At 37.1% G+C, this 15,591-nt stretch overlaps 1 protein-coding gene across 1 annotated transcript; it reads right to left on the bottom strand.

The window, feature by feature from the left end:
• Positions 1–1,947: 1,947 nt before the first annotated feature.
• On the bottom strand, positions 1,948–13,726 carry LOC108371614 (zinc finger protein 569). The gene is made up of 7 exons (XM_017627202.1): positions 13,013–13,726; positions 9,866–10,888; positions 9,103–9,751; positions 7,697–7,783; positions 3,294–3,776; positions 2,994–3,143; positions 1,948–2,917 (listed from the first exon to the last, which is right to left on the bottom strand). The coding sequence occupies exons 1-7, from the start codon at positions 13,142–13,144 to the stop codon at positions 2,829–2,831; spliced, it is 2,613 nt and encodes an 870-aa protein (XP_017482691.1). The 5' UTR covers positions 13,145–13,726; the 3' UTR covers positions 1,948–2,828.
• Positions 13,727–15,591: the final 1,865 nt, after the last annotated feature.

The following is a 15,591-nucleotide window of genomic DNA, read 5'->3' as shown; positions in this document are numbered from 1 at the left end:
CAATGGTGACCTATGGTTCGGTGGCTTGGTATTGCAGGAATACTCTGGGAACGGTGAGGCAGGCCCTCAAAGATTCAACAATGCGCACATGCCCGACAGCAGCTCTGGATGTACGGGTGGAGCTCGAGCCACTGCATCTTTCACTGGAACAGGTTGCAAAGTGAACCCTCCTTAACTTTGCGAGAGAGGTGGTCTTCAAAAGGAACTTCTGGACCTGTGTAGAAAGGCTTAATGCTCTGGCGTAGGTTAATGATATCCAACTGATGTGGGTACCAAGGCACATGGGTGTTGCAGGAAATGAGAAAGCTGATTATCTGGCCAGAATGGCCGCTTCCTCGACCCCGATAGGACCAGAGCCTTTTCTGCCAGTGGGGCCCAATACCATAAAGGAAATGCTCAGAGAGGTAAATTGCAAACTGAGAGAATTGCACTGGCGTAACACCATAGGTCAACGTGAGGCGAAAAGCATATTAGGAGGATACAATCTGATAAGATATAGGTTACTCATGGATCTGCCAAAGGAGAAACTAAGAGTTATTACAGGTTTATTGATGGGCCCCTACAGGCTAGAGGAAAAGAGTAGTTGCTCTTAATTAAAAATTGATTATGTGGCTTATACAGGTTAAACTTTTCCCAGAGGATAATTTCAGAAGCTAAAAGCCCTTCTGAGAGTCAAGAGGTATTCCACTTTGCATTCCTTTTCCCCTTTGTTTGTATGGAGCAGCACGAATTAAAACGTCATTCGCAACCTGAATTTAACAAAAACAAATATTCAATAGTTGTTAATAAATAATTTTCTATTATTGTAGTTTTATTTTAAAGCTTCGTTATAGATAACTTTATTCATACTAATGTGTATATGTATAGTACATGTATGCATTAAGAACGTCGTCTTAATGTTGATAACCAAACAAATAATTCTAAAGTGTTTAAATAACTTATTCATATACATACATTAGGGTGCATTACTCTCCATACAAAAAAGTCGGTACTGTCGGTTTCCATAGGAATCATTAAATTTACTACAATTTAAGGCTTCCGCTTTATTTCGGAAAATTGTTAAGATTTACGGGAGCTGGACCGATTTAAAAATGAATCAAAAAATATAGTTTTTTATAAATAAATTTCGTTTTGCAAATAATTTGTTTCCAAAAAATCACCTCAGATGATAGAAAAGTTAAAGCTTAAAATTTTATCAACACAATCAAAACAATGAGATTTTTGGAATTATTTTTCAAATCGGTCCAGCTACCTTTATTCTTAATATTATCCCGAAATGTTTTGGCGAAGAACCTTAAATATAATAGATTGCATAATTCTGGTGGAAACCTCGCATTTTTTTCGTGTCGCACCCTAAAGTATGTACATACAATACATTAGGTAAATCTAATATTGCCATATTGCTTTAGTAAAAATTGAGCGGAAGTTAGTACAAAGTATATATATAGTAGACATTTAACTGGTTAGTGAACTGGTATGTGAACTAACTATAAGTATGTATGTATATATAAATTATCACTTACAAAACATAAATTATTACATACATACTATATGTACATATATTGCGTTTAAAAGTATGCATAATATCATTTCAGTGTTACATTATCACCATGGAAATTCCCAAACTACTACTACAAAATATTGCTAACAATTTTCTACTTTTATAAAATTACATACATACGTTTATCTAAACAATTGCATTAAATACAATAAATGCATTTCACTAAATTATTCAATACTGTATTCGTATCTAAAAAAAAAAAACACAATTGAGCATTCGTCAAGTTCAAAGTTTTGGACATCTTAATCTATAGGTGTGTGTGTGTAATATACATACATATGTCCATACATAAGTATGCAGTGTTTTATATCATTTTTAGCTGACTTCAAAAAAAGGAGGAGGTCGTTTGTCAATTCGTCGGAATATTTTTTTTTTTTTAATTTATGTTTGGACCACGTTAACCTATTTTTTTTAAAGGAAAGGTGGCACCTCAAAGCTGGTCCCATGCTAATATGGCTTAGATCCGATCATTGGGTCATGAGGAAATTAAGGGTCTTCTTAAATCTTTATATGGGAATTGAAGTCAGTTTTTTTTTTGTTTAAAAATTACTTGTTATTACTTATGTCGTTTTTATGCATTCATATATACATACACATAAATTAACGCTATTGCTTTCGGTCAGTGAGCCATTATGTGCGTGTTATTGTATTTGTGCATTTTATTTTCTTTATAGTTGTATACATTCTTTTATAACTCACTGTAAATAATACACTGCGCAAGATTTCGATCGATTATGTTTGTTGGCAGACAATTTTAACGGTCTCTTATTCTGGATTTTCCTACATAAATTCTACTCATTAGCTAGTTTATGAAAGTCGTTCGGAAAATATACCTACAGATGGATTTTGTTAAATGTTTGTTAATTTTATTTTATCAAACTAATGTGATAAAATAAAGGTATGTATAAAAAATGTTAATTATAATATCAAATGGTGTATTTAACCATCAGCTAATTTATCTCTCCAAAAACCAAAGCAAAATAGCAAAATATTCTTAAAATATAATCGAATTTAGTTATATGCATTTATTTTTAATGGGAAATAGTACTGGATTTTTTTTTTTTATAATAAACACATTTTTCTTGTTAATGAGCGAGATCCTTTTAAGCTAAACGCTTAATCTTTAACAGTGTCTTATTTTTTTTTTTTCCTTGGCAAATGTTGCACTAAAGCTATCGAAGGAGTTTGAAAAACCCAATTGTGAAAGGCGAAATCAAAATCCCACCATTACAAACACGGAGTTAAGCTTTAAATCCTCATGAAACTTTTAAGGTTCATACATCTGTTCTTCAAAGACATCCATATTATAATCCTCCAAATTTGTTGTGCTCGGATCATGTTTCTTCATCATGTGAGCTAAAAAAAAAAAATACGAAAAATAACATTTATTTCATTTAAAAAAAAGTCCCAAAAATTTAGGGTATTCACTTACTTTTGAATTTCATATGAGTTACAAAATTTTCGCCACACAAATCGCAACGGTAGTAAGTTTCGCCAGTGTGTACACGTTCGTGCACGCGCAATGACTTCTCGAAAAGATAGGCACGTCCACAGATTAGGCATTTAAAATTTTTCTCAAGCACTGCAAGATCGACATTTTATATTTTATTAAGTAGTAAAAAAAAAGTTCAGTAAACCTAAATAGGATTAAATAAAATAAAATATATAAACTAAAACAAAACAAAACATAACCAAATAAAATAGTATTTAAAAAAAAAAATAAAACTCTCACCTTCATGACTCCGCTTATGCTGATTCAGCACATACTTCAACGCAAAACCCTTGCCACAGACATCGCAAACATTTGGCTTCTCATTCGAGTGTGTCTTCATGTGCCAATTCATATCTTGCGCACGCTTGAAACGCTTCGCACACGACTCAACCGGACACTTGTGCGGACGTCCAATGCTCGAATGCACTGCCGCATGTCGCTCCAAAGCCGATTTCATATTGAAACGCTGCGCACAAATTTCACATTGGAATATGCCACTATAGTTTTTCTGGCGCTTATTGCGCACCACACGCTTATTGTTGGCTATTAGCAGCACCGATGATTTGGGTCGTTCAATATGTTTGCTTCGTATATGTTCACTTAACTTGTGTTCATCTTCGTAACGCTGACGGCAAAGCATGCATTCGGTGCGTTCGATAGTGGTGAGATTTTCCAAATGATTCTCCAACATGTGTATGCGTTTCTCCAAATAGGAGGCGAACACTGCACGGGATGAAAATAATAAATGGTAGTTTACTTAGGGCTATATGCAAGGCTGCATACGTTTTGCTTTAAGTAGCATTCAGAAAAATTAAAAATATTTGGACCACATAATGAGTGCTGAATATGAAACATTCGATTGGAGAGTGGCTGTGTGCTTTGTGAGGATACATATTTATATGAGAGTACATAAAGCCTTCGCCTAATAATATTCAAAGTAAATTTGGATGTGCAAACCCTTTTGCTCTCGGTATAGGTGAAATTTGCGTTAACCAAGCAGAAAATTTGTAACAGATTCCTACCAAAAATTAAACCCAACAGAAAATTTGTAATTTTTCATAAGACAACAGCCTATGCTTGCTACTGTTGCAAGTGCTTGTAAGTAGTGTTTGCTAAGAGGATTTCACAACGCAAATTTAACCGGCGGAAATTTTAAAATAACCGAAACTATTTGCAATTGGGTTTTTAACGTGTAAACATTTTTGCTCCCGGCATGGGCAAAATTTGCGTAAGCCGTCACGAGTAAGCCATGACGAATTTGGAATTAGTACAAATAAAAACAAATGTAATCAGCTGTTCTAGCAATACTGCTCGTTGATATAGTTCGGGAACACTGCTAATTGTTATTGTTGAGAACTTTTTCGGCATCAGTTCGGTACTACTTGAGGACTTTTTTGAGGATAATTTCGGGACTAGCTCAGGATCAGTTAGGTACTAGGCCAGGACGTTTTTGAGACTATTTGAAATAATTTCGGGACAAGTTCAAGACTTTGTTAGGAAAATTTCGGGACTAGTTTGAGACGAGTTAGGTACTAGTTCAGAACCTTTTCTAGACAAGTTCAGGCCTTTTTCGGGGCTAGTTCGGGATAATTTCGGGTCTAGTTCAGCCCTTTTTTGAGACTAGCTCGGTATCAGTTTGCATTAAATGTGAAGAAATAATGAATACTTTTTCTTAAAAAAAAGTTGTTTAAGGATGGATTCTACCATAAAAAAAGGCTTTCGGGTTGTCAATTGATTTAAATAGAAAATATCACATGATTGCGATAAAAGAAATTGTGACCACAACGAAAGATCCAGAATTTCAAGGAGAAAATTGACAGTAGATAAGGTTAAATTCTTCAAAAAAACTCGTGAAACTAAGACAAAAACTAAGGCTTAGGAATTACAAAGTGAATGAAGTTCTAGAAAAAAACTATCAAAAAATGGTACCGCTAAAGGACTTTTAAAATTGGTGAAATAATTTTTTTGAGAAATTCGTATATGAGCCATTCTTTTTTAAATGGGACGGATTTCGTAAAAAAATTATATCATGTCTCCGATTCGCTTAAAATTTGTTTACGGGTTCTATATATGAAATAAGCAGACGGGAGCGTTGATCCGAATTAACTCGGACTTAATCCAGATCAATTGCAGTTAATTCCCGAGTTGATCCGGATCAACGCTGCCGTCTGTTTATGCTTTAACACGTATTCGAGGATTTTTTTCTTTTTTTTCTTCGGAGATATGTTCTGTCAAGGATTGGATTTTTTCGTGATATACATATATACATATACAAATATCTCATCTTATCTCATCTTCCATGACAAAAATTTCATACAGCCGATTCCCGAGGAAATGCCGCTGAAAAACTGGGTAAATAAGTGACAAAATTTGCAAGGAAATCCTTGTTTGGCAGGCGCCTGCATTTGTGGCAAAAAGTAATTTATTTTTGACATCGGATACAATCAACAGTGGTGTATATGTGTAGGAATGCTTACTTCCATGCAAACGCTTAGTATCCGTTTTGTAGTGGCTTAACTACGCTTCGTCACCATATCATATCAGAATTGCTGCCGAATTTCTGCAGCGCATTTCAAGCAGAGGTGACAGGCGATAATGGAGACTGTCTACTGCCTTTGCAATAGCGTAATATCGATTAGAAGAGGTCCTCCCACCGATCTCGTTGCTTCCTTAGTTGCTAGTTTTTTGACAGTTTACGTGTCTTTTGATTTCGGTGTGAAGAACCTTTTCAGTATAAGCAGAACTCTGGTCCTTTGGATCACTTTCGATGCGATCGAAATTGGTCAGTGAATGCCTGAACTCTCTCTCGGCCGCTTCAGAACACCTGCAATTTCCAGGGCATAGCAACATTTCATGTAACTGCAAGGATAATAATTTTGCTAGACAGGACACACTGAAGGCTATTTCTCATGACAGAGAGGGTATAGGAGTTCCTATTACAGCCTGCTGCCTATTCCTGGCCAGATTGGCTTTTAGTAGAGTCAACTGCGCTGGGTGGACTGTAGGCAGTGAAAGAGGCTTTTAAAGCTGACTAAGCGCTAACTTTCCACCCAACATCAGCACTGACAATTCATTGTCCAAAATATACTTATACGATACAACTTTATATCGTTTGTGACCCCTATTTTCGTCTCAGTTCTTTTTTCGCAGCTGCCCTGCTTTGTTACGCTAAAGCTTAACCTCCTCGGATCACATTATATCTACATATATGTATATTCTAACTTTCCAGTTGAAGTTGGCTTCAAACGTCTGCGAAACTTTATTCTCAGCAAAGTCTCTCCATTCAGTAGCACAATGGACATTAAGAAATAACACGAATAGGACTGCCACCTAGCTAAATCTAACCTAAAAACTTCTCAGGGCTGATAAACAAAAGCTCGGCTAGATAGAAATCTTCAATTATTTATTGAAGTAAAAAATTGGAAAAAATTTTCATAAAAACCTTACAAGGTAAATAAATTTGGAGTGGTAAAATGTCTGTGTTTTTAGGAAAGTGATAAGATTTGTGTTTATAAAAAAAAATAAAATGTAATTCCCGGATCAAAATGCATTGACTAATAGTTCAAACAACGTGCAAGATTTAAAAACAAATGTATATATGTAACTTAGGGAGGCCCAAAAATACACAGGAAAACCAACTTTTTCTAATTTCTTCACTGTCACCACCATAACTGAAGAGTTTCGAAAATAAGTAGACCCGTATCTTAGAAGACTTAGATAGTATTCCATGTATATTTTTTTGTATGGGAAATATAAATGTTTTCGTCGTATTGCTATATAATCGTTACAAATAAATATTTTATTCCAAATTAGTATATTTTTTGTCAGAAATCTTCAAAAAATAAAATTATTTTGCATATTTAAATTAAAAATTATTACTATTTTTCATAATGCGCGTGATGTCTTTGCAAACACATAAAATAATAGATAAAATTATCGGGTACTATAAAGTCTTAAGTTTAATTTTAAAATTTGAATCATAATTTTATTTTCAATAAAATTATTTTGCATATTTAAATTAAAAATTATTACTATTTTTCATAATGCGCGTGATGTCTTTGCAAACACATAAAATAATAGATAAAATTATCGGGTATTATAAAGTCTTAAGTTTAATTTTAAAATTTAAATCATAATTTTATTTTTCAATGTCTGAAGGAAAATATTCTTGTTTAATAAAAAATATGTATTTGTAACGATTCTATGGCAATTCTACGAAAAAATTAAAATCCCCGGTGGCATGGGTAAATATTAAATAGTCGATTTAAAAATAGGAAATATGGGTCTCCTCATTTCGATATTCTTCAATTCTGAGGGTTGGCTGGAAAAAACTTTTGGACGACCCTAATGTACACATGTATGTATTTATTTAAGCCTTAAGGCACTGTATTCATGTGTAGTATGTAAAGGGCAGCATAAGATTTTAATTTCAAATAAAAATTTTTTACTTTTACCATTTCATGTGCTTAAAAGAGCTCTAACTCTATTTTCACTGCTAGCAATATTCGAAAAATGTATCCGAGTGTGGCGAACGATAAATGGATGTATGAATTTTGGTCTGTATGCATTAATGAATTTATGTATGAAAGCATGTTGTTATTTTGCTTAAATGAATTGCAAAAGCCGGGTAAAGCCATGCTTACCCTCAGTGCAATGGCCGCACTTGTATGGTTTTTCGCCGCCATGTTGTCGATATAAATGCCAACGCAAAGTTTTCAAATGTATGAAAGCTGTGTGTAGAGAAATTATTTCCTGTTAAATTTTTGCATTAAGGATAACTGAAATCACTTAAAGAATTAAATAGTTATCTAAACAATTTACAATTGTTACCATATCTTCATCAAAAGCAGGAAAGCCAATTTCAAGCGGAGATGCTAATGGAAACACCGAACATGAAGAATGAAATACATACAGAAAAGACGCAAGTCGATCGTAGGGAAAAATAGTGCTAGTTAGTGCAACCGAGAAAAAAAGAACCGCACTGGAAAATGCATTAGTTGCCGAAAACGAGGCAATTGTTTGTAAGACGGGTTCCAAGAGGCACAAAAATTCAGCAGGACGCAAGCCATTGTTCCTAGGTAAGGATTTCGGACAACCGCGGCGAGTTCCACAGAGTGGCAAATGGAGAGCACCTTGGAACTAAGAAACCCCAGAAGAGCATTAATGAGAGATTTTATTGGGTTGGTTTGCTGCAGTCGGTCAGGCAGTGACCGCGCTAGGTGATCTGAAACCAGACGATCCAAATCTGTGCGTCATGAAAATACGAAGCGGCATAACTCAGATGCAAAGAGTGCCCATGAAAGGAGACGTGGTCAGTGACCGGCAGAAGCAGACCACGCGAATGGCAAGAGTTAAGCCGGAAGCAAGGTCCAGTAAAGCATCGAACCGAGAGGGCTTTCCTTTAAGGCATTCTGGTATTGTTCTACCAGTAACTAGGAAGGAACATACGTATAAAGATGTGAAACGGACTGAAGATGTGGTGTAGCGTATCCAGACCGTTGGATGGCTGCAAGGCAAAACGATAATGGTCCGATCGTTTGGAACAACAAGTGTGTTACAAAGTGTTAAATTGTAAATTATTTGTTGTACAATAAAATTACTAGTACGGTATTTTGCGCGTTTTTATTTCACAGTCCAGTGTTCAAACCTAAAGGATTTAGGAAATCGTCAAGAAATCAAAGATAAACTACCACTATTTTAACCGTTATTTTACGTTGAAAAATTTTAAGACGCTACGATGCCTAACACGTCTTGCGAATCCCCTAATTCTGTGATTTACATTCTGTGGAGCGGTTATCATATCCGTCTAGAATATGGAACATGACACCTTCTAAGGTGCGATTATTGCGGTTTTAGCTGTTTCACTTAATTTAGATATGAAGAACAGAGAAATTATCACAGGAACCAGGTAAAAATACAGGAATAAGTTTTATCCCACCGAAGTTGAAGATATTCCACATTAAAATCAAGATGACATTTAACAAGGATTAAAAGTTTTTTTTCAACTATTTATTCAAAAGTAAACTCTAACTTACGTAAGTCTACTTACTTTTCCCACAGAAGGTACAACACTCACTATTCCTCACGCCGTTGTGCGTCTCTTCGTGACACTTCAAGTGTCGTTGATTGATGAACAGCCGATCGCATTGGCTACATTGCAACACCAATTCCGGATTATGCCACTTCATATGATAGTTAAGACTTTTACGCGAATAGAAACGCTTTTCGCAAGTGTCACACGCAAAATCCGTTTCACTGTGGAACTTCTCAAAGTGATGCCGCAAATTGAAGCGATCGGCATACTTTTTGCCGCACACATCACACTCATAATGTTTGGCCACATGTTCGCTTTTCATGTGGACCGTGCGTGAGGCGGCGTCGCGAAAACCCTCCTTGCAACCGCGCTGCGGACAAGTAAACGGGTAGTCAGCATTATGCGCATTGGTTATATGGTCGAGCAGTGCCTGTTGTGTCTGGAAGTGCGTACTCGGTATATCTCTGCTTTTGTGGCAGTATTTACACTCGAAAACAATGCTCATATCCGATTGATGGCCTATTCCTGAGTTGCTGAGCGCCGACGCTTTAAAGACAAATTGCGGTGCTGGTATGGTATTGTTGTTTGTATTGTAAGTATTCGTTGGGAGTGTAACCGGTTCGAATGCTTCTAGCACCCCTTCGTCCTCGTCATAATCGTCGTCGTCGCCGTCGCCGTCGTCGTCGCCGTCGTCCTCATCTTCAACANATGCTTCTAGCACCCCTTCGTCCTCGTCATAATCGTCGTCGTCGCCGTCGTCGTCGCCGTCGCCGTCGTCCTCATCTTCAACTGCTTCCGCAAAAGGCACACTCTCTTCGACATAACCTTCAGGCTGTGCCAGATTTCCGCTTAGGTCGGATACAATGCAGTCAGCTGCAGCAGTGTCATGGTCTAAAATTACGTCTGTCGCCACTGCTGTGCCTACTTGCTCCTCCTCAAGTGTTTCATCGAGCGTGAAATCTTCCTCAATTATATCATCCACATGCAAATGAATTTGTTCGTTCATATCTACTTCGTTCACGTCTTCACAGTCATCTTCTTCTTCAGCCATTTCCACCTCATCTTCCGCTTTTTTTCCTTCTTCTGCCATTAATTCCGCGCCCACATGTTTGTCGACCACCAGTGTTGTAACAGGAGCAGCCATTATGTTTGAAACATGCATTTCCGCTTCACTTTGACATTCAACGCCGGCAGTGTAAAAGTTAGATTGAGTTATGGCGGCAGCGATTGCATTATTCTCGTTTGTTAATGGCATTGTTTCTGCTAAGACAGAATCTTGGATTGCTTTAGTTGAAACCTGTATTTGGTCCGCTGAAATTGCATTCACATTCAACAGCTGTGCAACGACCTGTCCACACTCCTCACTAGCCGCAATAGTGGTGATGGTATTGGTGGTGGTAGTGTTGGTGGCAGAGACGGTGGTGTAATTATTATTACTATTTTCATTTAGCATATCCAACATAACAATGGCAGCAGCTGATGGAGTAGCACTCGCCGAAATGGGATCGTCAGCAGCTGCACCAGTGGCAGCACAATCATTTGTTTGGCAGTTTTCGTCGTTACTCGTTGAATTTGTTATTTGTCGTGCATTTTCTTCTACAATTCGCAACAGCTGGGCGCTCAATTCTTCCAAATTATCATCGAAGCGGTCATCATCCATGCTTTGTGTCTCGATTTTATCGAAAATATTACTTAATTTCACTTGCGCTTGTTGGCATTCCAGGCGAAAGGTGAACACATTGCAAAATTTCGAAAAACAATCGGAGCAAATTTTTTGCGGTAGGCCGTCGTTGGGGGAGATCTAAACATAAAGCAAAAAATACATATATCTATGTACATATGTGTGTACAAACGTGTGGGTAATTTCGTGGGGGTGCGTAATTGTTAACTACATAGTAAACGTTAGCGGAAATGTATGTATGTGTGTGCGTAAGTATGTAAAGGGTTTTCAATTTATACATATACATATGTCGTTGAGTGGGTACTACCACTCCTACAAAGCCTTGTTTGTTTTGCGGGTTGGGCATGTTTTTTCTTGAAACTTCATAGAAAAAAGTTGTGTGCAGATCTCACGCCCGACTGAAGTGAAAATTCTTCCTATTACCCGCATTACCACATTACATGGTTTAATCTTAATCTTAATATTTATCTTTATTTTTATGTTTACCTTTATCCTAGTCATAATCTTAGTCTTAATATTAATTTTAATCTTAAACTTAATCTTAATCTTAATATTAGTCTTAATGCTAGTATTATTCTCAATCTTAAACTTATTCTTAATCTTAATTTTAATCGTGATCTTAATATTACTCTTAATCATAATCTTAGTTTTAATCTTAATGTTACTCCTAATTCTAATCTTTGTCTTTATCTGAATCTCATTCTTAATCATAATCTTAATCGTAGTCGTAATCCTAAATTCTTAACATTAATCTCAAGCTTAACCTCAATCTTTCTTTAAATAATCGTAATATTAATCTTAGTCCTAATTATAATCTTAATCTTGAACTTATTCTTAATTTTAAGCCTAACCTTAATACTAATCTTAATCTGAATCCTAGTCTTAGTCTTAATCTCAATCTTAATCTTAGCCTTAAAATTAATATTAATCTTAGGCTTAATCTTAGTTTTAATCTTCTCTTAATTCTAATCATAATCTTAGTCTTAGTCTTAGTATTAGTCTTAATCTTAATCGCAATCTTTGTCTCAATGTCAATTTGAAAATCAATCGAAATCTTAATCTTAATCCTAATCTTAACCATTGGAGAAGAAACTCATTCAAAAAATAAAGGAAGAACCAAATATTTATTTAATAAGAAGTTGGAACCCCTCTGCACGTTTTCCAAATGAATTCTTTCGTTCACTTATGTTCACCGAAATTGAACAAAAAACCCATGGTGAAATTATACCAGGCGTAGTAGTAAAACTGCCGTCCCGTTTTATATCTTATAGAAATTTTTTCCAGCACATTTACAAATAAGATAGTGTCAAATCTTTTTTCTCGCTCTTAATACTAACCTGGTATAATTTCACTATGCCAAAAAACCCAGGACCCTCCTATGGCTGTGCCTGTCTATAAAGCTTGAGTCACTTCAGAAAGTTCTCGGCTCACAACAACTACAAAAAGTGGCAAGTCTGCTGTTACTTGACCCCACCAATACCAAACTCCGGATTCGATAGAGTCACGAGAAGCACGCCTAGTACCATCATCCTCGAACAAAGCAATCTTTACATGCAAGCAGCCTTGAAAGCAATAGGATCGAAAATAGTGAAATGGGGATTAGTATGGAAATTTCGTACTACGTTGGTGTCACTGAGCCATATCAACGTCACTTTTTTCTGGGTCCACGGACATAGCAATATTGAAGGGAATCAATCAGGGAGATGCCAATTAGTGAGGCGGAGAACTCCGTACCATCACACGTAACAATTCATCTACGTTGGTGGAGATACCAACAAGTACTCTCTGCAGAAGCTGCCGCGATTAGAATCAATTGACCACTTTTGGTGTCGAAGTTCGGGCGTGCAATCGGAGCGCCCCAAGCCCTCGCGTTCACGCTTCTTCAATTGTCTAGATGAGATAGCGAGACATGAAAGTACTTAGCAGCTTCCTCCTGACATTCACTTGAAGAGGGTACTCACTATGGACAACTTTGTCTCCGAGTGAAAGTATGGAATATTCCATACACGCCTCCTTAGCTAACCTATCCTAGTAGTATTATTATAGTGTTGAGAGTCTTACCCCAGCACCATCCCAATTTAAAAAAGTTAATGGTACTGGTCTAAAATTTCGAGCTTGTCAGGCATGATCGGTGAACAGCGAAATCACATTTGCCAATATTGAAACATTCTTAATTTAAGTATGTATGTATGTATGTGTGAATGTAGTCTGTTTTGTATTGCTTTCGTTTTCGTTTTGTGCTACCTGCAACTGCCAGTTATTGAACTCCACACGCATCTCTTCGATTTCGCGCTTACAACGCGTTGTATGAAATAAATCGAACCATTTAGTTTCGTCTTCAAAATCACACCTCGCACAGGTCCTGCATGTCTCCATCGTGGCACCAACATAAAAGCGCACAGTGCCTGATCGATTCTCCGAAATTCAATGACGCAGTGGTTACACCCTTTTTCTTCCAAAGCGACGACCGCAAAAGCGCTACTCGACACACATTTGCACTTTTGTCTTTTCGATTTAGGTACAAGCGTACAAATTGTTCGCCTAACTTTTATATACTCAACTTGCACAATTATTTATTATGACTACATTACAGTCGCACTACAACTCCGTTGCCAACTCGAATTCAATCAACTATATGCCACCGTTCTAAATTTTTATCACTTTTTTCCACGTTTATTTAGCACACATTTTCCATCAAATCACAACTGCACCAAACGATTGCGAATTTTTCACTACAGCTGCTTGCGCCACCAGTCGCACACAGTTACTGCTATTTTCATCGAGCGCTTTTGCTACTCTCGCTTCTATTTGTATCTACACTCGGGCGCAGCACACATCCTGCGGGAGAAGAAAATCTGTGTGAAAATCTCGTGTGCCTTCCCGTTATTGCCGTGTAATTTGAGCAGCTCTGCGTTCGTCTTCTTCTCGTGTTTCTTGCACTACTGGCATTGTTGTTGATTTTTCGAAGTATACTTGGGGGCGCGCGAGCGCTGTCGCCGACCTTCAATGTGTTTGCGTAGCGCGTGTGCAGGTATGTGTGTGTATGTGTGTGTGTGTGTGTGTGTGTGTGTGTGTGTGTGTGTGTGTGTCTGTGTTCGGTTTGCTTTGCGCTTGTTCACTTTTGCGCTTTTTCCGCAAAAATAAACATGTACAGGAGCAAAACAAAGCAGGCGATTAAATAATGAAATATTTTGCAGCGCTCAGATGTTTCGGAAAGTTCGTTGCTTCGCTTTGCATCTTTCTAGCACACACGTCCATACATACATATGTACATGCATGCGAGGAAGGCAATGTAAGAGAGCCCTTTTCCTACTTCTTCTACGTGTTTGTTTAGTTCTTAGACGGAAGGAAAGTTTGTTTACAAACTCTTTGACTTGTATGTATGAATGTATGAAAAGAATGTTTATATAGCGCTTAAAAATACACAAATATCATTTCAAGTATATTTACTTACATATATCGTACTCTTAACTAGACTAATACTACTGCATACTTAACTACATAAATATGTATGTATGTGCAGTGAAATTTCTTTAAGTCACGTCAAGAAATTTGTATCGGCCCGGCCGGAGTACCAACTTTGGCAATGGAACAAGCAACGTTAATATATACCTGCCATAGTCGAGTCTCTGAAGGAGCGGACAATCACTCTTTAGGACCCAGATTAAACGTCATCAACCTGGAGTTGCTAATTACTAAAGTAAAAAAAAAACAAAAAAAAAAATCAAGTACATATTTAGCAGACGCCAAAAACTCTGATCTACGGTATGCGAAAGTATTGAGGATTCAACAAGCTGTGAAATAGTATAAAAAGCATAAATTTTTTCCTATAGCCAGGCAGCACTTAAATTAATTAAATTAAAAGCAATAGCTATAACTCATGCGCCTCCGTTACCGCGCCATAGCGACATATGTATACTGTAACGAGAGGGCTGACGAATTGGCTAAGGCAGGAGCATCTATTGATGAATCCGAAGCCATTTACCCATCGGAGTAATCAAGGGGGAAATACTTACACTCGAAACTCCCACAAATGGCTGAGTGACGATGGAACAACCTACAGGCCTTGGAACACATGCAGCAAGGATGGGCCGAACGAAAGCCGTACGGAAACAATCGTATATCACCTTTGCGAATGTTCAGCACTGGCACGTAAAAGACATAAAACACTAGGTAAATTCTAAAGCGGATTTCTAAATGATTCATAGTTGACATTATTAGCAGGTTTCTCGCCAAGTCCAAGGGTTTTGAAGATATAAAGGAATCGGAATAGCAGATAGCATCAGAGGTTCCAGAAAGAGCGTATCAGAATGGTGCTTACAACGCTAATTGGGTCCTGAGGAAATGTTTAAGCAACGATGCTACCAACCAACAAACCATGCAGGCTATGCAGAGCATAGTTACGCGGGGAGTCGTTGGGACAAAAAATGTAAATTTAGCTATTTTTGGATTTTCCAGCCTATAAATCATTTGGTAACGGAGGGAGGAATAGTTTAGGTAGGGGTGCTTAATACTGCCTTTATACTTTTTTATGGCGAAAATGCGCCTCAGATTGTCCTAAAGGTATGCAACTTTTTATACCTTTCATGAGCATGAAATGGTATTATAACTTTGGTCCGATGTTTGTAAGTACCAGAACAAAAAGAGATAGACCCATTAAAATGTATACTTAAATGATCAGAACGTCGAGCTGAGTTGATTTAGCCAGTCTCGTCTGTCTGTCCGTCTGTCCGTCTGTCCGTCTGTCTGTCTGTTTGTATGCAATCTAGTCTCTCAGTTTTCGAGATATCCGGATCAAATTTGGTAAGTGGGTGTATTTTTAT

This window comes from Rhagoletis zephyria, unplaced genomic scaffold, assembly GCF_001687245.7.
Source record: "Rhagoletis zephyria isolate East Lansing unplaced genomic scaffold, Rhagoletis_zephyria_1.1 Rzeph_scaffold_05108, whole genome shotgun sequence".
NCBI lineage: Eukaryota > Metazoa > Arthropoda > Insecta > Diptera > Tephritidae > Rhagoletis > Rhagoletis zephyria.
This window is presented reverse-complemented; position numbering and strand designations above follow the sequence as displayed.